Here is a 25,186-nt window from a genome sequence, read left to right as displayed (position 1 = left end):
AGCTAGTTGCTTGAACAATTTCCAATTACTACAGTATTAAGTGGCATAGCTATTTATTTGTTTTGTGATCTTCCAAATTATTTTTATTTTTTGCTTTGTTTTATTTTTTGTCAGGTAGGCACACTAGGATCCAAGCCAAGTTTCCTTTCCTTGAACAGAACGGAGTTCATGGAACGAGGCTTTCCCCTTTCCTCAATCTAAAGCTTCCTGTGCCCTCCAAAAATCTGTTCCTGGAGGTTGAGGGCCCATTGAGAATGGTGTGGGTCTGAGGAAAGAGTTGTCAAAAATCACACATACCTTTTGTGTGAATGGAAGAGCAGCTTAGAATTCAAGCCATTGGAAATGCTATCGTTTTCAATACATAACTCTGTGATAGTGCAATTTGTTAAAGACTAGATCCATTGTGATCAGCTGTGGCTTTTTGCTCCCTCAGTCACACTACGATCAAAGCATTCTGCCATGTTTGAAGATAAATAGGTATACTTGTCTTAAAATTTAGAGGTTGCGCCCCCTCCCCCCACGCCCAATGCCAAAGCAAGAGAAACCATTCTTTAGAAAGGTGTGCAAAGAATTCAGACATCTAGGATTCAGTGTGAGTTAACAATGCACAGGTTATTTTATAAGAAAGAGGCTTTGCTTACATTCCTATCATCTTCATACCTGCAAGTTGGCCTCAAAAGGGGAACCGCTTAAAAACAACAACACGTGATTAGATGGCTAAGGGAAAGAAAGGATGATGAGGGGGTTGGGTGAAAGATGATATGGCTGTTAAAAAGTTAGAGCAGGAGATTATAAGAGGTATTGTCAAAACTCAAAACTGAGGGTTTGGAAGAGGTAGGATTACAGCCTCACTTTCTAAGACTGTCAAAGGCATCCAGGTGCACAAGTGAGGGAAGAGAAGAGGAATTACACTTAGGCCTAAGTGATGCTGGAGAGGAGGATGGGAAAATAATACCCCTCTGTTGCCTACCCTAAAGCAGAGTTACCCCTGCATCTGTTGGAATCCAGAAAGGTCTGCATAAATTGTGTGTGTGGAGGGGGAGGGGGGGAGGACAACAGAGTAGCACCCTGATTAAATGCCCACAGCAATTCACATGGCAACAGGGTGATAGGCGGGTCAGGCTTTGTGCCACTATTTTTCTGGACTCAGTCATCCCACTCATCATCCTCATCTTCATCTCCATTGTCTTCATCTTCATCTGTGGGTAGAGAAGAACAGGGCAACAATGTGTGAGGAGACAAGATGACATTTCAAGAGTGCACCTGCACAGTGGTTTCCAAGGGGGATGAATGTGCATGCCATGTACAGTCAACCCCCACTCCCCTTGGCAGTGATTTCAGTCTGCCCTGGTCCCTTTGTCTCTACCTGACCAACACCAGGCACAGGACCAGCACAGGCCTCAAGATTCTGCCCCTTGCAAAATGCCGCTTGCTTTGTCTCAGATCTTTGCTTTGTTCTTGCACTTCCCGATAAGCACAAAAGCTCTGAACTTTTGAGAGCACAAGTCGCCTGGAAGCATGCAAGCCTCGAGGTGAGATGTACGATACAGAGATGAGCAACAAAACTCACCTGAGGAGTGGATGACCTTGCTCCTCTTCTGCATCACATGCATAAGAGCCCCTACCAGGCCTTCAGAGCTCTGCGCAGGTGGTGGCAAATCCAATGCATCAGGTGTCTGAAATGCATAGAGGGGCTGTAATCAAGTCGGGTAATTTGGGCTCCCAATGTTGAGGGACTCTAGGACCCTGACTAAGTTAACCTTTCAACCACATGAAGCAGTTTTTGCTCACCCCACTCATCCTCAAAACGTAAGTACAACAAGTTGGCACAACGCAGTGGACGGAGTGGTAATAGGCAGTGTTAGGCCGAGTTCTCATGAACATGGTAAACCTGTGCCTTGCTTATACCGCTTCAAACTGGAGCGGGGTTCATACAATTGAATGCTATTCCAGACATTAACATTCCCCCAATATAGCCATCAGAGACGGTCTAGCTAGCTTTACTCCAACAGGCTAGGTTTCTATCTGTAGGAATCTTCCACCTGAGGAGTATTCCATTATGTGAGCACCACCACCAACCGAGACACACACACACACACACCCGCAATTTGAAGTGATACAGGCTGAATGGGAACTAGGCCTTTGTCCAGCCTTCCCCAACCTGGTGCCCCCCAGATGTGTTGGCGCCAGGCTGCGGAAGAGTGCCTTACTCAAATGAGAGGTCATGAGAACACACGGGACTGGTGTCAAGGGTAGGCATTGTCGGGCACCTGCTGAGAGCCCACACCTCAGTAGGGGCTGAATGACAAGAGCCGCCTGGAGTCCTCACTGCTGCAAACTGGGTGTTCAGCTGCCTCTCGCTCCAGCTCAGTCAACCGTGGTGGTAAGAAGGAGCAGGAGATGCCGCTGCCTAGCTCTCACTGGCTCTCAGCCTGTCAGGCAAGCGAGGGGTAGCAATGATGAGGAAGAGGAGCAGCAGGGACAGCAGCTGCTGACAGTGGTGGTGAGCAGGCAGAGTCGCTGAGGGAGGAGGGCCCGTAGATGGTGCCTTGCCCAAGGCCTCTCAAAAAACTGGAGCCAGCACTGAGGACACATTTCTGTGACATATTTACTTCATTCAATATCTCCTTCCTCCACTGTTGCAAATTGCTAAATCCCTGCTGTCGCATGTACGCACACACTCGATGAATACATACTTAATGAATTACCTCCAGTGAGCCAAACCCACAGAGGGAGGCAAAGCCAGATTGACCCGGGGGGCGGGGGAGAGGAAGAATCCCTTCCTGGTCACATATATGACAATCACACCCTACACATGAAGCATGAGCCGTCCACTGGGTTTCCCCAATGTGCCTCACCTTGTTGAGTTGCACTCCTTGGCGTATCTGATCCAGTAATGCACCACGCCCCGTGGAGGCAGGAGCAGCAGGCTGAGCCACTGGAGAACTAGGCCCTCCAGAGGGGAGAGGGGGAGGGGGACATGGTGCAGAACCCATGAAGGGAGGTGGGGGAGGGGGTGGGGGGGGAGGGGGTGGGGGGACTGGCCCAGCTGGGGGTGGGGGAGGACGATTTGGCCCAAACCGAGGGCTGGAATGTCCCTGAGAGGGCTGTGGAGGGGAGAAGGCAGGTCCTCTGTTTGATATGGGAAGGCCACCTGGAAGTGGGGGGCCAGGGACAGGTGGGAGAGGGCCACTGCGGGGCCCTGAACGATTCGGAGGCGGGGGTGGGGGATGACTCGGACCTGAAAAGAGACAAGTAAGAACATTCAGATCCCCGAGGACAGCTTTAAAGGATAATGATCTGTATATATTAGTACTTTATAAAAAGCTTATGATGTATCTTTCCTTTTGTGTGGATCACACTTAGGTTAGTAAAAACAACAAAGATTCTTGTCCCATGTCTTCTTAAAGATTAGCAGTTTTGTTATGGCATACGTCTCCGTTGGGGAGAGTCCACATAATCAGGTGTTTTCCTTGGCTGAGTATGGACAAGACAATGGTAAAGGAAATGGCCATGATGCAAAAAGTACAGTCTGTGGCCCTGCTATGTACGGCTTAAAATGCATACAGGGTAAGTACAGTGACCATTCACAACAACTTGTCCAACTTGGCACCCTGCAAATATGTCATGGGAGTTGTAGTCCAACACATCTGGAGGGTGCTAGGTTGGGGAAGGCTGCCCTGGAGTGCTTCCAGATGGAGGGATCCTAGCCCTACCCATCAGAAGGCATTGTGCAGCTATTCCATCTTTTTCTCCTTAATGGATTTTCCACTGTAAGAAAAAAAGTGGGAAAACACAGGAAGGCTGTGAATGGAAGATGATGTCATCTGGAATCCACCCACCCCCTAAATTTCCATGAATTTACAGGGTGGGCAATGGTGCAATAAAAGCCTCATCGGGACGCACCCTATGTGCAAAATCCTATGCATGTTTTGACAGAAACAAGTCCTACAACTCCCAGAATGTCCCAGCCAGCATGGCTGGCTGGGGCGTGCTGGGAATTGTAGGACTTGCTTCTGTCTAAACATGCATAGGATTGCACCCTAAGAAGCAGTCTGCCACTGAAGGCTGACAGCGCCAGGTGGGCCATTGGTCTGACGCTGTATGAAGTGAAATTATATATAACTGCCGACTGAGGAGAATACTCCATGCATCTGATAAAGTGGACTCTATTACTCCACAAAATGTACCCCGTCATAAATCGATTAGTCTTTAAAGTGCAACAAGACTCTTTGTTGTATTTGCTGCAGCAGCTATTCCTCCGGAAGCGATCACCCAAATCAGTACATCCACATCCACACACCAAAAATCCATGTGGGCGCACTTTCCAATAGCTGGTGCAGTTCTAGCTAGGGACCAGGGTGTCAAGTCATTAACTGGTCCAACCTGAGCAGACGGGGCCAAAGACACCTGAGGTTAGAGGAACCCTCCTGTTCCAGCAGCTCACCCTGTCGTCTCAGCTCTTCCTTCACAGCCTCCAGCCCTCCTTGGCCTTCAATGAAATCATAGATAATCTTTGATGTCTCCACATCAGTCAGCTGATCATCACTGATTCCCGCCTGGGAGAAGAAGGTCTTCAAATCAGGGTCTAAATTATTCACCTGAAATAGAAACACAGACAGACATGGCGTGTTGCCATAGTTGCTTCATGCCAGCCTTCCTGAGCCAGCCTTCCACAGGGATAATTGCTCATTGAACAATGGTCATCACACCACGACAGAATCTGGCTTCCCCAGCACAGAACTGTGTGGCTGGAACAGATAAGACGGTCATGGAGGTCAAACCTCTGCCATACAGGGATCCCAGGCATGCTCACGCTACTATTTGATTTATGTACTGACTCATTTGATTTATACTCCACTTTTCTACCAGGAAATGGTGCTCAAGGCAGCTAGCATCACCTCGAACTCTCGTTGTAGCCAAACCAGTCCTAAAACCTGAACTGTCTCAGGAGAGCCATGCTATTCAGGGCTACGGGAACATGGCAGCCCCTCCCCCCATACATTTTGTGCCACAGTAATCCACACTAACCAACACAGATCAGTTCTATAAATTAAGCGCAGTTGTTTTGATCTGCTTATTTTGCTAGCCATATGGAAAGGAAAAAATAGTAATATAGAGCTCTAAAGACTACTTTGTGTCCCATGCAGGCTCCTTCTGGCTACTGAAGGGATAACTTGATGTTACATGCAAATGTCTGCAATGAAACCCTGACAGCCACTTCTCTTAAGAACCTGGTGCCCTCCAGATGTTTTGGACGACAATTCCCATAATCCCTGAACATTGGCCATGCTGGCTGGGACTTAAGAGAGTTGTAGTCCAAAACATCTGGAGGGCACCAGGTTGCCTATCCCTGTATTAAGGCAAGGCACCTTCAGAAGAGTATGTGCATTGGAGCAAAGATGTGGTGGGGCTGCTGGAAAATGCAGTCCAAACCATTTGGAGGGCATCAGGATGGTGAAGGATGCCCTAGGTATTCACCTAGTGCCCTCGCCCCCAACTTTTGCCAAGGGAGTGACAGAGACGAGCTACACCAGCCAATAGGCCAAAGAAGATCAGGTGAAACTCTTGATTCCAGTAGATGCTTCCAGTCCAGACTTGCACACTGGACTTGAATAACTAGGAGACTCCCGCTAAGCTAAAGACCAGCCTTGCTTTCTCTTTGCTTTTGCCTTGACCTGAACTTACCAGCTCAAGAACTGCATCTGACAACACCTTAAAACTGGCATACACATAAAGACCTTGGCTACGAGGGCCTCATGACTTCCCTCAGGCAGGCCACAAACAGGCAGTTCTCACATAAACACAGAGTTTGCCTGGACAGCAGTAATTCGAAAGTCTAATCTCACACCCGTCAGAGACCTCACTCATCAGAGCCCCATCCCCACATTCAGCCTCTCTCTTTCAAGGCCACAGATGAACCACAGTGGCTACGTACATCAAACCCGCTGTTGGGATCCCATCCAATGTGCTGGATATGCCTGGAAGAAAATCACAGAAAACATCCCATTATAAGTGCAGGCTCTGGATCACAATAATCTGAGTCAGCTTGCTGTTGCCCCATCATGGAGATGGCTTTGAACAGTGCTGACCCTAGTGTCAGGAGCACCCTAGTGGCCTCTTTCAGTAGACTCCAATAGCCAACTCAAGACACAGACGAAAGGATTATTTTCAAGGCTTTAATCCTTTTACAACTTAATGACTCTTTCAGATGCTAACCACCAACGACTAAGCAAGGAACAGCAGAGTAGCTTATGCTCTGAGTAGGCAGCTGATCCCCGTTTGAAAGAGAGTCACTTGAAGACCCTGAACTTATGGGCTAGGGAGAGATCCTCCCTCTTTCCCTTGGTCCATGGGAAGCGGCCATTGCTTGCGCGCCAAACAGGCACTATGCCTCCTTTCCGCACCCTCCATCGCTTGTCGCTCCCTGCGTCTGCGTCGAGCGTCTGGCAAGCCCCGTTCCCGCACTTTCTCACTGCTAGGATCACTATCTATCTCAGGAATGCCGGCAGGAGGAATCTCTGTCAGCTGCTGTGCCTGTGAGGGATGAGCTGGCTCCTCTCCCATGGATTGCTGATCCTCCTCAGAATCAGAACTGCTCTGGGGTTCTATCGGCTCAGTTTCCACCCTGACATCTAGGGTTTCGGAGGACATTGAGGCACCTTGGAAGAGATGGGGAGAAGCTCTGAGCTTCCTGAGTGTTCCATCCAAAGTGAGAATGGTACTCTTCGCTGGTTTGGGGACACAGCAAATGTCCAACTTCATCATCTTATGGAGCTAAAAATGCAGGAGTGCAGAGCCTCAGGCTTGCGGGCCACATCTGGGCCTCCAGGGGTCCCAATTTGGGCCTCCAGAGTTCCCCAGTTGGTTGTAACCCTTTATCCAGGCCATCCACCCCCTTTCCCCTAACCACTGATTGCTTGGTGGTTTCCCAGCTTTTGTGCAGTTTTCCCCCCCAAATCTAAAAGGTCGAAATGCCTCAGCTAAGTCTTAGTTACTGGCAGTTAGAGCTTTAAGCTAAAATGTGGCACAGGCATTAATAACCTCAAGAATGGATTACTGCAATGTGCTCGATGTGGGGCTGCCCTTGAGGCTGGTCCAGACGCTGGAGCTAGTGCAGAATGCAGCAGCTCGGCTGTTGTCAGGAGCTTCCCCTTTTCAGCATGTAACTCCTTGCTGAGGGAACTGCACTGACTGCCTATTCGCTATCAGGCCAGGTTTAAGGTATTAGTACCAGTGTACAAAGCCCTAAACATCTTGGGACCAGGATACCTGAGAGAGTGCCTTCTTTTTTACCCACCTGCCCGGTCACTGAGGTCATCAGAGGGCATGTCCCTGGTGGTTCCACATGGACCCATGGCCCGGCTGGAGTCCACAGGAAAAGAGCCTTCAGTGTGGTGGCCCCCTTCCTGTGGAACTCCCTGCCTTTGGAGGTCAGACAGGTGCCAACTTTGTGTTGCTTTTGGTGCCTCCTGAAGTCATTGTTATTTTGAGAGGTGTTCCTTGAGTGACCAGCCATGGTTTATTAAGTCCAGAATTTGTTTATTTAAAAATGTTTTAATTGTTTTAATATGGTGCTTTATTCTTTTATCTTTGTTCTTCGCTGCCCTGAAACCTTTTGATGTGGGGCGGTATCTAAATATTGTAAATAAATAAATTAAATATGCTGGTATTTTTTAGTATCTTGGCTCCAGCCCATTTGCCTTTGGCCACACCCCTCTTGACTTTGGCCCTGCCCACCACTGGAATGTGGTCCCTGAGAGCTTCTCTGAGATGGAATTTAGCCCTTGGGCTGAAAGAAGTTCTGCACCCCTGTCATAATAGAAGATGACCCAGATCCTGAGCCACAGGATTCAGTCAGCTTTGACACTGAAACTGCAGGACTGGAACTGGCAACCGTGAGAATCCTGTTCCTTCATTAGCAACCCACAGGCCATATCGGGGCTTCGCCAAGCTGCCTTCCAAGCTTCTGTTCCCCATGACCTTCCATTTGCTGTACCGCATGACTCGCTTGCAGCCTGCTTATGTTTCCTTACGATGTGCAAGTGCAAACCAGAAGGAAACATGGCAGCCCCTTGAAGTGGGGACAAGAGTGCCAGCAGCCATTCTAAGCAACTCCTGTTCAAGACAGGCAACACCCCCTCCACCACCCCAGGCAAGAAATTAGAGGGTGAGGCCAGCCCACTCAAAATGTAATTGAGTGGCACTACTCTGAAGCACAGGAGTTCTCAACCGGCTTTAAAAAAAACGTCCACATCAGTAGGAAGATGACCATTTCAAGCCACTCCACGTGCAGAGCCAAGACAGGCTGATAATAGAACATAAGAAAAATAAATGATGGAAGTCAATGAATCCTTTCCATAATGTCATTTGAAATTTGGGAGAGGCCCTTCTGTAGCCAGTTCCCTTGAGAGGTGTGTGTAGCTTCCAGAGGCACTCACTTGAACCCACTCGGAGCTCCAATATCAGCCTTCGAAATCTTCTTTTTCCCCTTCTTCTTATCCACTGTGGTAGGAACAGGGAGCCCCCGGTAGCGGGAAAATGTGATGTCTGGATTCTGGATGTCAACTGTTGGCAGAGTCAAAGCAGCCTGAGGGGAGGCTGGCTGCATGCTGGGTCCTTTGGGAACACAAGATGGGCAAATGAGCCAAACATCAGCAAACATCCCTTTCCGGTTTCATTTTGAACCATCTTGTTTGTTATTAATCTTACGTAAGCTGCTCTGTGAGCGTTTTCAGTGGAAGAGCAGGGTAAAAATGTTTTAGAATAAATTAGGTTGTGCGCTCCTCTTTCTCTTGCACAGGAGCACACATCTTCCCCTTTAAGCAAAACAGTGGGAGGGCAGAGGAGAGCCTAAAAAGGGTCTGACAAGCTTTATCTGCAGTGCTACACTAAGATTCCAGGATTACATAAGGACAGTATAGGGATCCACTGGTGCTGGAACAAAAAGTTAACACATACAATCCTGTATTCTTTCCTTTTGGTCATTGCTAGGGAGGTTTTAAGGCTCGGCTCAGATTAAGCCGATGGATGTGATGGAGAAGATATAGGCTCTCTTCACACCTTGGTTTTTTAGCAGGATCGTTTGTCTTTAATCACTGGTTTTCGCGGGCACTTTAGATGACGCCCTCTACACTCCTGCTGCTATCTCACAACTCCCCCCCGCCCCTTCCCGTGTTATCTGAGAACAGGGAAAACCCGGCATTTTCTGTGCTTGCGACTGAAATCTCCATTTCCCCCCTGTGTATTTCCCCTTTAGCGCTTTGTCCCACTTTTGATCCCACTCAGCACGTGCTGAGGCATGTTGAATAACATTGTCATGACAACAAATCGGTGGGAGGGTGGGGGTTTCTGCCTCTCTCCCGTTCCAGTGGTTAACCATCCAAAATGCATCTCTAGATCCCTCTGAACAGAGCAATGCTTACTTCTGAGTAAACTCATTGGCTGTAAGGCTTTCCTTTCCTGGGAGTAAGTGCCATTGAAGTCTGTGTGGCTTGCTTCTGAGTAGGCATGCATAGGGGTGCATTGTAAGTCTACAAAAAGTAGCAGTCTTAAGGTCTCCCATCCCCTTCAGTGCAAGTACTTGGAACCTCCCACTCCCATTGACTTCACTGACTGCTTCTTCTCCCTTTTGCTCACCAGATTGATGGGCCTTTTTCCTCCCAGGGTGGATGGGGGAGTCTCCCTTCTCTGCCACGCAGGAGAAAGGCTTGACAGTTAGGATTTCAATGGGTATTAAAAGTGCCTTTTCTCCTCCCCTGAATAAATTCATCATGCAGAGCTTGGAAAGGTCATTTCGAATGGTTTCTTTTGTGCGTGTGTTGTTTTAGATAAAGCAGTAATACTGAGGTGGTTTTCCATAGTACTCCCTCCCACCTAGCCAGCCACTATCTCTTCTCCTAGCCCACCTTGCAGGATCCTTGGGAAGCCAGAATAAGGGAGAAGAGCAATAACAGTGTGTGTGGGGGCAGCAAGCCGGGTCTAATGAAGAAGGTGTCCCCCGTGAAGTGGTTGCTGGGGGGTGGGGGGCTGCTAGGGATGGCTTGGTGCACTGACTGCATACAAGTCTGTTTGTGGATTTCTTACTTCTGTAGTTGGGAACCCGGAAATCAGTATACCCTTCAAACTCAGTAGTGCAAGCAATGTACTGCATTTAAGTCCATCGCACACTGACATATTTAGCAGAGAAGGACCAGCAGCGCCAGCAACCTCGGGGTAAGCCACCGAGAAGAGTGTCTCTCCCTCGCCATGAAGTTGGAGGAAGGAGGGGACCGGCTCCCATAGCCCACTGTCCAGGCAACTAGAAGGGCTTCCGACTTCCCTCCTGCTGTGGAGGAGTGGAGGGACGGCAGAGCCATCAATCCTGTTGCAGGAACCAATGATCGGGGGAGGGGAGGGGGCACGGGGCCTGCAGCCCCCTTCTGTCCGGATTGTTCCGTGCAGCTCCGCCCAGCCATGGAAAGGTATAGAGCGGAGGGATGCACTATGAGAGATGCCTGTATACCGGGCCAGTGTAAATCCCTGAAAGGATCTGGAACCAAAAGGACCGGTTTGCAGTGGGATAAAATGCCAGGTGTGAAGAGAGCTGTAGTCAGTAACCACTTCAACAGGTGATGCAGCACCACGGACAGGGGTTTTCAATAAGGGCAGCACTCTGCTTGGAATGACTGGTGACCTTTTTGCAGTTTGGAACCTACAGCTCTGAAATGTTACTGGACGGTGAGAGTGGTGAAATGTTACACTGTGGCCAGCCACATTTGTTACCTCTGTTATAAAAGGTCATTTGAGTGGTATTGGATCTATTTTTTAAGCAGTTAAACAAGGTTTTATTGCTGCTGTACAGAGAGAGCTTCTGCTGTTTCTGTTTAGTATGTTTCAACTTTTTAGTACTGTATGTTTTTTTTATTTTATAGTTATATTCTGTTTTCATACTGTATTAGCCACCCTGTGGACTCCTGTAGTTGAAGGTAGGAGATATAAAAGAAAGAAAGAAAGAAAGAAAGAAAGAAAGAAAGAAAGAAAGAAAGAGATTTTGAGAGTTTCAAGCACTACCAGTCAAAACACATTGTGCACCTGTCTTTCCCTCCTTAACATAATTTTTTTCTGGTAACAAAACAGAAGAAGCAGAGAGAAAACATGTGATGGTTACTAGTGGAAGAAGACATCATCTGGACCTCCTGTAAAATTCCATACATGAGGCAGGGCATGTATTTTATTGGACAATAAAAGCCTCATCTGGAAGCACCGTATGCCAGGCAAACTTGCAAGCTGCTTACCATTCAAGTCAACCCCAGACAATGGGGACCGCGGGAGAGTTGGTCTTCGGTCTAATAGAGGCAAAGAGACCAGCGATTAGTGATGCGTCACCACCAACTGTCCCAGGACAATTCCCTGTTATCACCCCTAATAGAGGTGGAGCTGCTGGGACCTTCTCACAGCCAGCATCGCTGTCCAGGTGCTCTAAAACAAGGATTCTAGGATTCAGGTTCCCAAGTTTACAGCAATGCTTCTGCACCTCTTTCCAGCAATAAGCCCACAACCAGCACTGTGCGCTCCTACACTCTTATGAGAAGACCATGCGCAAAAGATGATGGGTTTATAGGAGGGATACGTACCCCCGTTGACTGGTGGTGGTGGCGGTGGCAGTTGCCTGTTTTCTGTAAAAGAGGAAGAGGTTTATGAAGAGGGAAACAGGGCTCATTTATACCCTGCTTGTGCGCCTCCTTAAAAGATCTGTCTGGCCTCTGTTGGACACAGGACTATCCTGGACTAGGTGGAGCCTTGTTTGCACCCAGCACAGCTCTTCGTATATGTTACTTTGGGTTCTTTCTGCTATAGGAGCCACTCGCTTTATTAGTGAGAATATGTTTAGGATGAGGTGCTGGAAAATATATACAGACTCTGCTTCAGTTCTAAATGTGTGGAATTTGGCACTGTGCAAAATTTGAATTCCTAAGCATTTCATTTTTTTTTTAAGTTTCTAGCTCTCATGGTGGCAATATGTTTGAAAACGTGCATGCAATGTCTGCCAAAGACAGGGTCAGGGGATGGAGTTCCTGCAACTGCATGTCAGCTTGCCCCTTCTCTACATCCTCCAGCTGTTCACATAAACCGTACCGCCCCACGCATATTCTCCCTCTCTCACCCCAAACCCTCCTTCTACTGCATTGCTCCCCATCACCGAATCCCAAATTCTACAAAAAACTGAGGAGGAGTCTTGGAATAAAAACAAGAGACTTTAATTGAGGAACTTTTTTGTAAAATCAACTAAATTTACATGTGTTTCAGGAATTTGCTCAATTTAATTTGTGCAAATTGGGCTTCCTTGATGCATACATGAGGATTTTGTGGCATAACATAAGAACTGTTCAGAGTCCTGGCTGCAATCCAGTCCAAGTGGGTGGATGACCCTCAGCAAATGGCAGCCTTCCAAGACAATCCAAGCAGACTTCCAGCTAAGCCTGCCTTATCCTGAAATAGCGTAAGCACCGGCCCTATACTGTGTCAGAACACTGGTCCAGCTAGCTCAGTATTGTCTATGCTGCCTGGCAACAAAGAAATGGGAGGCAGGCCCCGGTGCTCGAAAAAGGAAAAATTATCGTGCTCTAAGCGTTTCGGAAATGTCTCCTTCTTCAGGAGCTGCTTAAAGCCGTTCAGTCTCTTGTTCTAAAACGAACAGTAATTCTTTCCTCTGAATGCTTGCACACACTAAAGCATATTGCTCTCACCCTGCCTGGCAGCAGCTCTCCAGGGTTTCAGAGAGGAGTTTTTCCCACCTCCACCTGGAGATGCCAGGGACCTTCTGTGTGCAAAACGGGGGCTCCACCAGCAAGTTACAGCCCTCTCCCTGAGAGGACTTTTATGCATGATGCCACATATGTGCAGAACTGAGGACTGAATTTATTTATTTTGTGCATCTGTGGAAGTACTCAAAAAGCTACTCATGAAGCTAGGGTAGAGACCCACGGCAGTGGGAGAAGGAAGCCCACGCTGGATGGAGCGTGTGCGTGCGTGTGTGTTAAGCAGGGTTGGGCAGAAGAGAGATCTCTGGATGTTTTAGACTGCAACTCCCATCATTCCAGACCATTGGCCATGCTGGCAGGGGCTTCTGGGAATTAAAATCCAAAACAGCTTCTATCCACCCCTGTTCGAGATCTCACAGTTTTTCTTCTAACTGCTGTCCTGTGTAGAATTATTGACTTCTGAAACTTTGGGTCAAACCTTGAGGCCTGGCAATACTTCCCGTAGCATTGTACAAAACCTGCTCCTGGCTCTGCACATGGCTGTCAGCAGGCACACAACCACCTCAGCACAAAGTATCATGGCTGGGACTGCAGTGAAGATCCGCCTTCTCCAACCTGGTGCCCCCCAGATAGGAGGGCACCATGCTGGTTGGGGATGATGGGAGTTCTAGAGCAGACCAACACATCTGGAGGGCACCAGGTTGGGGAATTGATTGATAAAATGCAGCTGCAATATGCAGAGAGAGCTGGAAGAAGCGTAGGACCCTATGGCTGTAAATCGAAGCCAACGTATGGCATGCAGGCCTCTCCCCACCAGGGAGTGTTGTTTCCAATGTAATACGAGCAACAGGCCTGCAGCATCCTTGTTGCAACCGGATGATAAAGCCTGATGCTTTGGCAAAGCGAAAGAGTCAGGCCAGGGAACAGGCAAGGTGGGAGAGTGAATGTTTCAAAGAATGATTCTCTCCAGGTACACTAAAACTGTATAATGCCCCTGCAGCTACATTAGCCTAAACCAGGGATTCTTGTATTCTCAGGGGACAACAGCAGTTGTGGGGTCTGAAGCATATTTTATATTCTTACTTTAAGCAAATGAAGTGTAAATTATGTTCTCATTTCTCTCCTTCCTTGATTTTTTTAAAGCTTTGTTTGTAACTCCATGGGGGGGGGAAAGCTGGCTGGGGAGGGGGTCAATTTGGAAAAGAATAGTGGCCAATAGCGAAAGGGTTAAGCACCCCCTTATCAACTGCCAACGTCACTGCTCAAAAGATGGCCCTTCCCAAAGCTGCTCTGCTTCAGAAAAAGCAGCCAGTTTTCCTGCCTTACACACACATTGTTTGCAATGTATCATTTGCAAACCCAAAAAGTGCTCCTGTCCAGAGCCATCATTTGGAAGGAGGCAGATTTTTTCCTAACAGTATTGGGGGTTGGACTTGATGGTCTTATAGGCCCCTTCCAGCCCTACTAGTCTATGATTCTATTGGGCTCTAGGGGGAGATGCTCCCCCTTCACTTAGAACTCCTTGCTTGGAACTCCCACTTACCCATCCTCTGGTTCCTCTTCTGCATCTTCTCTTCCACCACTTGTTGAAAATTACGTGCCTCGCTCTCGTTGGCAAAGTTTAGCCCCACATTGCACTCCTGCAAGCAACCGGAGGACAACACCTTTGTAATAAGGAGCCACTGCCATTCCTAGCAGCAGCAGCTCTATGGGCGGGTTCCCACGTCATGCTAACCCACCCTGCGAATAACCCAGAACAACCCACAGTACACCCGACAGATGATGGGGCTTGCCACAGCTTGTTTTCCCCCTCCTTCTCCCTCAGTGCTCCAGCCGGCTCCATCACGTATCCCAGGGGACGTCATGGTAAAAACTTTCTTATCTTCCCCTCCTTGTTCCAATTGCTGCCCCTTTTCATTCCCTAGCATTTTTTAATTTTCTTTTTCGGTACCTCAGAAATGTGCTATTGGGGTTGCATTTTTTAATTATTATTTTTGTCAGTGTTTTGCAAGTGCGCTCTTATGGCTGTCTGAGATGTGGAGTCTTGTCTGGTCAATTTCCTTGTCAGATTCAGCTGTCAAAAGGAGCTAAGAAGGGGAGTAGTTAACATACAAGGAAATTGACAAGGTGAGGTTGCATATAGGTTAATTTCCCCACAGTTGCCAAGATAGGGAGGAGAAATAATACTAAGGGGAAGGAGGGACCTGGTAGTGCAATTCAGAAGCAAATGGGGCGGGGGGTCAAAGAAGCAGGTGCACCAAACGGAGGAGGGAACAATATCTCCCTCTTGTCAAAGTGATCCTCTCGATTTTAAGTGTTGGACTGACACATCTCAGGCTGCCTTTACACTAAGGAAAATTCCCACAGACCTCCCGTTCTGCAGCCTTTCTGTGATACAGGCTCCCAGACAGAGACCCCATGATTGCTGAGAGGGGAAGCTTTTAATTTTCAAGGTTCCATAGAACTCAATGAAACTGCGCCATCTAGTGGCTGCTTTAATCACATAACCTTCCGAGTTTTTAAAAATGGTTCATGAGTTCCAGATCTTTTTGTGATGAAATAAGCAGGAAATACCTCTGGATGTGCCCTGGAGGTTAACAATGGCATAAAAAGGACCCACAAACTTCTGTGAATGAGCCATCCCAATAGCAGGATAAAAGCTCCGTGTGAAGCAGCCCTCAAAGCCCCCCACCTTTTCAACACTTCCCCAAGTCTCCAGCTACTCTGGAAAGGGAAGATATGAACTCCCCCTTTTCACAGCTCCTTTTCGGAACACTCACTGCTGCGGTTATGCGGTTCCCCAACAGTTTTTTTAAAAACTGCAGAGATGTACGCAAATTTAATGGCTGGTAAGTACAGGGAGGGGACATCTGTGCACATGCATGAACTGCTCCATTACTGCAAGTGTGCAAAGTTCCCCTCCATTTACTTCCTAGCCCTTAAATTTGCACAAATTTCAACTCCATGTACTTGCCTGCCATTAAAGTTGCAAATATTTCCCTTCCATCTACTTCCCAGTCCCCCCAAATGTGCAATTTTTCCCAACATTAAAAAAAAAAAAGCTTCAAGGGTGGCAGGACAGAACAAATGGGGCACCAACACCAGCAGTACACCTGCTCCCCCCTCACCCCATGGGGCCACATTCACTCCATCTGATGCAACTGCCTTCTCAGGGTTTTTTTTTTGGTGGAAGTGTCAGGGACCTGCAGTAACCGCAGCAGTAAGTACTCTGAAAAGGAGTTGTGAAAATGGGAGAAGGAGTTGAAGTGTTGAAAGGGTGGAAGACACTAAGCATCAGTTCAACACTTATTTTAATTAATTAATTAATTGGTTACATTTCTATACCGCCCCATAGCGGAAGCTCTCTGGGCGGTTGACAACAGTTCACTTCAAACTGAGATGATGATGTTGCCAAGGGCGAGATATTGTGTGTGTGTGTCCCTGCTTTTGGTGCACTTATTCCTTTGGCTCTTCCCCTCCCCCATTTTTTGGTGCCTCTGAATTAGGCTACCGGGTCCCTCCTTCCCCTTGGTATTATTTCTCCCCTGGTCCTTCGCAAATGCACACAAATTAGCCTATATGCAACCTCATCTTGTCAATTTCCTTGTATGTTACCTACTCGCCTTCACCACTACCCTTTACAGATGAATCAGACAAGGACATTGACCAGGCAAGACTCCACATAAGGGAAAGCTGTAAGAGTGCACTTGCGAAAGACCAACAAAAAAAATAATAATTAAACAAACATTAAAATTCCACTTTGGCACTTTGGAAGGACAGTCACTAGTGACTAGTGAGACCACAAAAAACAAGTGGAGCAGGCTTTTTTGCCACTTCTGCCAAGTGGCTCTGTAGCCAGTCACCGCAACCCACGATAAAATTGGTTTCCTGGGTTTGGATGACACAACAAGTCATCGTGGGAGAAAATAACCCTATAACAAGCCATGGGTTCTCGGCTTGGCTTGTTCCTGAAAAATAAGCCACCCCGCGAAAAGTGCTCTGGGCACGGACAACATGACAACCAACCATGGCTGGCTGCTGCTGGATTGTCATGTTGTGCAAACCCGGTCTGTACAGCTCCTTCACTGAGTCCTTCACAGCTCAACTCAATGGATGCACGCACCTCCCCACCCCCCACTCGAATACTCACATCTCCTGAAAAGGTGTGGAAATAGAAGGTGGGAGCAAGGTAGACCAGCTGGCTGTACAATTCCTGCTCCCAGGTCATTTTCCTATCCTGCAACAAAGGGAAAAAGTAAGCAGACACACCCATTAATTAACAGTTTGCCTTTCCTACACATACCCATGTCTAGATATTTTTAATTACAGATATAAAACGTTCAAGAGGCAAGAGATTACAGTCAGGATTTGCACCACGAGCAATGCCTCCCTACGTTTGGTCTAATTCTCAGGACCAAACTAGGCATGATGGGGGCAGCCAAATTGGTTCTAAAGGGGGTGTGTGAATATAATGTTTTACCACAAAAGGTCACATGGATGGGGGGAGCTGAGCCTTCCCCTCTCCCACCTTAATTCCTCATACTCTGTCTCTGGAGGCATTTTTCTCCCAACCCAGCTCTGATACCAGAACTGAGCAGTCAGAACACAGTGAGGTAAGGGAGAGGATTCAACTCCTCTCATCCACATGCACATTTTTTTGTAAAGGTACACTCACACATGCTTGGCATGTGAACAGGGCAGACACAGGGCTGGACCAAGACATTTTGCTGTCTGAGGTGAAGCACAAGCGGCAGTCCCCCTCTCAGTCAAGGTGCACAGTACCCAAGACCAGCCAAGTTATTCTGGCACCCAAGGCAGGAAATCCCGCAAAACTCCCCCTCTCTGGCACTGCCTTCAAACCCGTTTCAATCTATTCCTAGATATTCCTATACCATAAGATACTTCATTTTGTTTAAATCTGAGCAGTAGCAGCCTAGCAGAAAAGAGAACTTTGACATGATGAGTCGGTTCTCAGTTCCTTGCATGAGATGGGATGAATATAGAATGGAGACAGGTCATTCTAGTGAACGAGCTATAGGCACATAACTGCCTCTAGTGAGAGTGGAATCCAGGGACTGGGGGTCATGACAGAGGCAGGACGTGGTACCTTAAGATCATAGAAGCGGATGAAGTATGAACGCTTGGGGTTATCCTTCACGAAGCACAGGACACCAGAGCCCTGCTTGGACCAATTTCTGCTGCTTTGAGGCAAAGCCAGGAAGAGCTGGGCCACAGTTGTGACCATGGCCTATCAGGAAAGAACAAGCATCAAGTTAATGATCTAGCTGGGACAAGGATGCAATGTGACAAGGCGCTGGTACATGAATTCAGCCCAAGCACCGTGCTCCCTACAAACCACCACCAAACTGTGAGCCTGTCCCCCGTCTTAATTCTCCATCTTTGCCTCTCTGCTACCATAGCTTCCCTTACATTTACAGTCCATCCACCATGTCACCCAACCTGTTGCCCCTCCTAACCCACACTCCAATCAGTCTCCCCACATTGCCTCAGGCCTCAGTCTTGGTATGGGGAACATAATTTCTAGAACTCCAGGGAGCCTAGGAAAATGAACACACACACCCTCAAGGCCCAGAAGACCAGTGAGTGTCAGGGAAGGGCACTGTTATGGAGCTTCAGGGTCCCGCTCCTTCTCCTCCTCTGTAAGCAGGCAAATCTATGAAAGGGTCCTTTTCCCCCTGACAAGGCTCCTATGCCTTTAACAGCTGCATGATTGGCAGGTATTAAAGACTCAGGAGCCTTGCGAGGAAAAAAAAAAAAAAGGTCAGCCTTCGGGTTTGGAAAACAAAGTTGCCTTACGGAATAGGACATTAAAAATAGGTAGGGCCTAATGACAAAATGAGAGCCAGACTTGACCCAAAAACCCAACTCAGGAAGCAACCCTCAGGCTGTGTCTTGGGGAAGTGAGAGGTTAGATTGTGGCCTAGTTGTTAAGGTCAAGCTTGCTTGGCCAGGTACAAGAAGAGGCCGGGAGGGAACCTAACCTGGTCCCTGTTTCTTTTCTATTCGTGCCCCACAGAACTCGGAATCAAGAGAGAAGAGCGGCCACTCTGGACCCTTCTCCTTTTCCCTCCCTGAAAGCCCTCAGTGAAGGGAAGTGAAATAAAGGGGTCTGGAAGATGGAGCTGCTGGTTGGAGGCTAGTGGATGGAGGCTGAAAAATAGAGTGACCAAATATTACAGAAGGGAAGGAGGCTCCCGTGCTCTCACATGTGGTTCGAGAGGCAGAAACTGTGGTGAGCTTTGAATGCCTCTAGAAAATGCATTTGTTCACTCAGGCTTTGGCTGACTTGTGATCGATTAAGGCACGGCTGTTTTACTGCTTTCGTTGTAATGTTTCAATGGCATTTTTTGTTTTGTACTGTTTCTATATTGTATCATATGTGTTTTTATGTAAACCAATCGAAAATCCTGAGATGTCAAGCAGGATTGAGCTAGCTTAAATAAACAATAATAATTACAATGATATAATAAATAGTTGTGGGGAATATGGTATTTTGCTAAGTATAAACTTGTCCTATCATGGTGAAGAAAGGTGCGCCCCGTCTTGTTCTCTTTTGCATCTGGTTGTCCCACCAAAGAACACTTAGCTATTTTAGTTATCCTTAGCACAATGCAGCCATCTGTTCATACGCTTTCTCACAGTCAAGGGAAATGGTTAAGAATGGATTTTTCTACACCCTTTTTGATACATTATCATATATTATGAATCGCTCTTTCTAACAGAGCAAGCCCAAGACATTTTGTTGCCTGAGGCAAAACACAAAATGGTGCCTCCTCCCCTGCTCCATTTTATGTACAGGAGCTGACAGAAATCCCAGTTAAATCTTTCTACAGCAGTGGCAATGGGATAGCGTTGTCCACCACACCCAAGGTTAGCAGGCTAATTTAGGTAGTGCAGGACAGGCTCTGTGGCACATACAGCTTTGTCTTCTAAGAGAGGGGAATGGTCAGGGGTCAGGAGGAACACCTGGGAGGAGGCAGCTTCTGCCACTGCCCCCAATATCTGCTGTATGAGGCAGCTGCCTCACTCTGCCTAATGGTAGGGCCGGCCTTTCTTTCTAAGAGCAAACTCAGGTGATGAGTGCTGCCTGGATTGTAACCAAAACGGGGCCACTGAGAAATGAGAGGAAAGTATCCACATGCTTGGGGGAACCCTCACGTTTACAGAAGTACAATTAAAACAAAACAAAAAAAACTAAGAGGAGAAAACACACACACACACACACAAAAGCCCAAAGAAGACTGAGCATATTCTGAAATTACTGAATATAGAGTAACGGTTGGAAAAGACAAACAGATGGGAGCGGGGGGAGTGGAATGTCCCACTTTGAGGATATGGTTGGCTGGAACAGGAGCACTCCATTTAGGAGGGAGGATACACTCGCAATTGTATTATTAATTATACAATGCCATCAGGGTACATGGGACATGACAGGTCCCTGCTCCCAATGACATTACAATCTAAATAATGTATGTGCACAGAAAGATCACTTGATATGAGGGCTGCAGCCTTTGCCTTGATTAATTAATAAAAATATTTAATTTACTAAAAAGGCAACCTGGATAATTAATTAATCAGGCACATTTTTAAAAAAAGTGACTTGTTTTAATATAGCTACTCGTACAACCTGAAGATGATGAGTATCATCTTAGAGGAGGCATTCCCCCTTCACTCTTGGGCCACCACTGTCTCCAACAGCCAAGTGGGCATACCGGGGCAGAAACCTTCCCATCCCCCAAGCCCCCAGAATGGGGTCAGGAGGAGACTATTATGCCTGGAGCTGGCATCGTTTATTCCCCTCCAGTTGGGAGCAACAGAGATTTTTTTAAATGGTGGTGGCGGTGGTGGTGGTGGGAACAAGCAGTAAAAAGCCTCCCCAAAGGGAGGATCACCACCCTTACTTCTACCCCTTCTGCCCTGCCTGTATAAGCCCGGGGCAGGGCTTGGGATTTGCTGGTTCCTCCGCCACACTTTATCTTTCTTGGACCATGTAAGCATGCTCTGCCCAACAGTCATATGCAAATTTATGCAGAGTTAATTGATTAAAATTAATTTGGTTGATCAAGTAAGATTTCTTTAATCGGGTGACAATCCAACTTAGTACAACTTTGGTGATTAGCTGGGACCCCATCGTACATGTATCGGCCCTTCACACTTGCCATGTTTACGGCAGGAAAGACATTATAGCCCAGTTGCCACAAAAGTGGCCTGCTTTATTTGTAATTGATTAACATTTATAAATTGGCTCTCCATACAGTTGTTCCTCTGTGTACACTATTGCTCAGAAGGTCTCTCTCTCTCTCTCTCTCTCTCTCTCTCTCTCTCTCTCTCCCATGTGTGACTGCAAGGAAGTGTAAATGGGGAAGTGTCACCCAGTCACAAAAGCTAGGAGGTTCACACTTTTGTGTCCAAAACAGCAGACATTCCCCAATATATTCTGACATAGGGGCAGGTGATGGCGTAACACCTGGGGAAGCTAAAGCAGCACCACAAAATACCAGTTGCTCCACAGCGATGGCAAAACAAGACAAGGAACCTACATTGGCTTGGATCCTAAGACAAGATAATGTAAGGAAGTTCACGGAAGGTTCCAGTCCCCTCCTCCACACCACAGCCACCCGCACCCCAAAAAGCCTCTCTGGAGGGTCAGGGAGCCCTTTCTTTACACTGAGCTTTTATCCTGCAATTGAGGTTGCTCCTTCACACTGTGATCATCCAAGGCGTCTCCTGCACTAAATGCTGTTTGTTCCATGTTTAAATAGATCGCAGATAATGAGCTATCAAATTACCCCGTTGTGTTCTGCTTGAGTTTCCTCCTTGAAAAGAGGAAAAGCAGCAAGGAGAGGAGTGAGATCCATGAAAGATAATGGAAGATATGGGGTGAAGGAGGGGGAAAGGGTAGTGGGGGAAAGAAAGCACATGGAAAAGGGAGTCATTGTGATCCTGCATTTAAAAAAGAAGCCGAAAGACCTGTTTTAAATGTAGGATTTTAGGCTGGTGTAGAGATGCCCCTTGTGAACCATGTGAGATAGGGGCATGGAGGAGCGGGGCTGACGAGAGAGAAGGGAATTTCCCCAAAGGCTCAGTTTTGGGCTATTCCCCCTGCATCCCATCCCATCCCATCCCAAATTGTTCAGGAGCCCCACGCACACATCTGGAGAGGCTTCTTTGGGGCACGGATGGCTACAAAGGGGAGGAGGAGATGGGAAACTCCTTCAGTGAACTTCCTTAGGGTGGCAATCCTATACCCACATACCTGAGAGTAAGCTTTGTTGTGTTCAATAGGACTTCTGAGTAGATAAATATAGGATAGTGCCATATGTTAAAGCATCTTAGGATCCAAGCCATTATGTGCTATGTGATATTTTTGGAAGGAATTAATATTTTAGAATATTTTGGAATTAAGAAGGAACCCTGGTTTAAAATAAGGGCATGCCTCATCTACATTACAAATTTAAACCAGTAAGTACCAAGTAAACCAGTCAGTCAGTGGCTGCATCGCCTCAGTGGCTTTTGGGCAAAAAGAAAAAGAAAAGGGGGTGGGGGGAATGAAATACTAAATGAATAAATAAATAAATAGGCTAAGAATCTGTAAATGAGAATTCTCAACGCTCTCACAAAACTACAGCTCCCAATGGTAATTGGGAAGAAATCATTTCAGTTGGGAGGAAATCACACATCATCCCTGCTGTGGAACAAGATAACTTATCTCTACTGTCCTAACAGTTTCTTCTTAAAAATAAGGAATATGATGTTATCAGGCAACTTGCAGGCCATATATCTATTTTGTGCCAATGGATATTCCCCATGTTCTGGCACAGTATTTTTGAGCCAGGTGAAAAGGGCCTGTTTGTAGTGTTTACTGGGGGTGATTGTGACTTGCAGTCCCACCTCAGAACAGGCTGTATGTCATCACTGTCAGAGCCTATACACTGGGGCCTGGGCCTTTTCAGGAAGTGGTTTTCTGTCCCCATTTCCTTTAGACAAAGCAGCACACAGAAACCGAACTACACTATATTCTCCCGTATGCATCAAACTGTTTCAGAGTCAGATACCTCTAACGTCTTCTGCGTGCCATCTGTTTTGTTTTTTAAACTAACCTGATCAGGTTCTTATTTCTAAACTAGCCAATGGCCCATTTAAGTACGCAAACATTTAGATTAACACATTCAAATGAGAAATGAGATAGCTACTGGAACTGTTGCCTAGGCCAGTATTAGGCCATATAATTTATGCATCCCCATTCCAAGTTCCCTTTATCACATTCCCAAGCTCCAATTCTCCAGGACCTCTCAGCAACTGAGTTACTACCCCTATCTTAGTCATCATCATAATTTTCTAATTTATCGTCAGAACAACAGTGGGAAGAGGGAGATCAGACTGAAAGGGTTTTGCCTAAAGCCGTCACCCACTCTCTCACCTCCACACCAAACTGAATGCTTCTTCTCAATTGTATCGTTTGGATTCCTCAAATCTGGCAATGAAATCCTAGCCCATGGCCACCTGTTATCCCAGTGACAAGCTCCTCCCTCAGCCCCACTCATGAGAAGTTCTGCGTTCAGCCATGGCTTTCCCTCTCCAGAACAGTAAGAGAATTACCGTGCATTTCCTGCCCAAGAGTTCGAACACTTCCTGGTTCTCATGGTCCTCAAGGAGGCTGGAGGGCATGTTCTCCGGCTGCCCTCGGGCTGCTGGCTTGGACCTCCGGCTCATTTTGGCCCTGTCAGGGCTCTCCACCCCACGATCTCACCCAGAGCGAACTTCCGTGTCACAAGGATACTTTTTTTGAACAGGAAGCTCAAAACCACCGGGTCATACAGAAGAGAGTTAGCTGGGTTCCCCATCTTGCTAAAAAAAAAAGTCCCAGCAACATCCAGCCCTGAGCAAGGCTGAAGGGCAAACAGACGCCAAGTGTGGATTAAGATGGACTCGTAGGATGGTCAAATGTCCTACTTTACAGAGGACAGTCCTCTATTTGAAGGGCTGTCCAAGTCCAGTCTAAAGATAAAGAACCACAAGAAACCATAAGAAAGGAGGGACCTTGAAGTTGCCTATCCAAAGTTAGCACCTGGTCACTGTCTTACCGACTATGTTGAGATGTATTGTATTTCTATTTAAAGTAATTATTTCTCAATTTGCTTCTATACACACGAGCATATGCAATTTCTGTGCGATCCTGTGTCCCTTTTTTTGACAATGCCATGCTAAGATGAAGTCCACGACAAAAAACTTTGCTCTGAGAAACGAATCAGGTTCAGACCAGAAAAAACTTTTATTTTTTTTCCTGAGAACTCCAGATACTGCACACACAAAATTAGTTCCTCCAGCTTGTGAAAATATACGAAGATGTGTTTGTTTCCCATATACACATTTAATAAGCATACTTTATTCTGAGCCCAATATTGTTGCTCCTCCCCCCACCCCCAAGAACTTGGCAGTGGAGCGGTAGGATGAACAGGTTTGTAAGTCACAATATATGAACATCCGATGAACATCCAGTCATGAAGAAAGGCCTTGTTATGTGGAGGATGAAAGCTTTTCTCTGCCAACATTGAAGTTTCTTCCAACACAGTCCAGTAATGGGTTTTCAGATGTGCCTTGTTCATCACAGTGAATTAAAAAAAAAAAAATGAAGGCAGATGTTCTCAAGACCACAAACATTGCACCAGGTACCAGATTCCTGTGTCATATTATCCACATTTTGCAGAAAAGAACCCTGAACAGAGGATTGAGGGTCAAAGCAGAAAGACGACAGCGGTGATCCTCGGAGGAGTGAACTAGCACTGAGGGATGCCTGTAACATTTCTCAACCATGAAAAGGCAGAAGTGCTTCAAAGACTTTAAACAATACGTATTATTTATACTCATAGATCTGCTGACTACAGATTCCTTTGTTCCCAAACTCCTATTTATTTTTTTAAAATTAAAATGAATGTGGGGGCAACGGGTGAATTTGTGGGAAAGAGACTTAACTACTCCCATGCTTGCCAAGTCTTCTCCGCAAATTCCCTGACCTTAGGGCCATTTCCCTTCAGTTGGGCCTACTTCTGGTTTTGGAGCCCTGCTGAGGGGAGCATTTGCAGGGAGGAATCAGTGGATGGAGAAGGACTGCACAACCCACTACTGACTGTCCCCTGAAAGTGCATCCCCTCACTCTCCGGGGGGGCGGGGGGGGTATCTCCACAGCGACGGGTTAAGTTCGCGCTCCACTTCACTGCGCTTTTTACTGGAGTTGAATCTGCTCTGTCTGGGGACACATGGGGCTTGAAAATTATCCCAAAACTAGCCTGGGGCTCTCGGCAGGTCACATGGCAGTTTACTGCGAATTGTTTGGGTGGCTACTGGGTGGAGTCTCGTCCACATCATTATTTAGAGAGCCTGTCCCTCCCTCCCACTCTCATTTTGTTCTGCCTCTTGTGCTT

The 25,186-nt window shown here is 47.1% G+C and overlaps 1 protein-coding gene across 2 annotated transcripts; it reads right to left on the bottom strand.

The window, feature by feature from the left end:
* Positions 1 to 38: 38 nt before the first annotated feature.
* On the bottom strand, positions 39 to 23,515 carry WAS (WASP actin nucleation promoting factor). Of its 2 annotated transcripts, XM_084836220.1 has the most exons (12): positions 23,364 to 23,515; positions 17,851 to 17,991; positions 16,894 to 16,980; positions 14,287 to 14,383; positions 11,616 to 11,657; positions 11,277 to 11,327; positions 8,442 to 8,619; positions 5,939 to 5,981; positions 4,448 to 4,601; positions 2,859 to 3,241; positions 1,571 to 1,676; positions 39 to 1,199 (listed from the first exon to the last, which is right to left on the bottom strand). In XM_084836220.1, exons 1-12 carry the CDS (start codon positions 23,475 to 23,477, stop codon positions 1,147 to 1,149), a joined length of 1,449 nt encoding a protein of 482 aa, XP_084692346.1. In that variant the 5' UTR covers positions 23,478 to 23,515; the 3' UTR covers positions 39 to 1,146. The 2 variants fall into 2 exon arrangements, with proteins under 2 accessions (XP_084692346.1, XP_084692345.1); XM_084836219.1 differs by lacking the exon at positions 39 to 1,199 and having other exon boundaries at positions 1,383 to 1,676.
* Between the last annotated feature and the right edge of the window lie 1,671 nt (positions 23,516 to 25,186).

This window comes from Heloderma suspectum, chromosome 2 (genome assembly GCF_057233095.1).
Source record: "Heloderma suspectum isolate Gila_16-S chromosome 2, 16-S_ref, whole genome shotgun sequence".
NCBI classification, from domain to species: domain Eukaryota; kingdom Metazoa; phylum Chordata; class Lepidosauria; order Squamata; family Helodermatidae; genus Heloderma; species Heloderma suspectum.
Note: the sequence above shows the minus strand (reverse complement) of the source record. Positions and strands in the feature narration are given on the sequence as shown.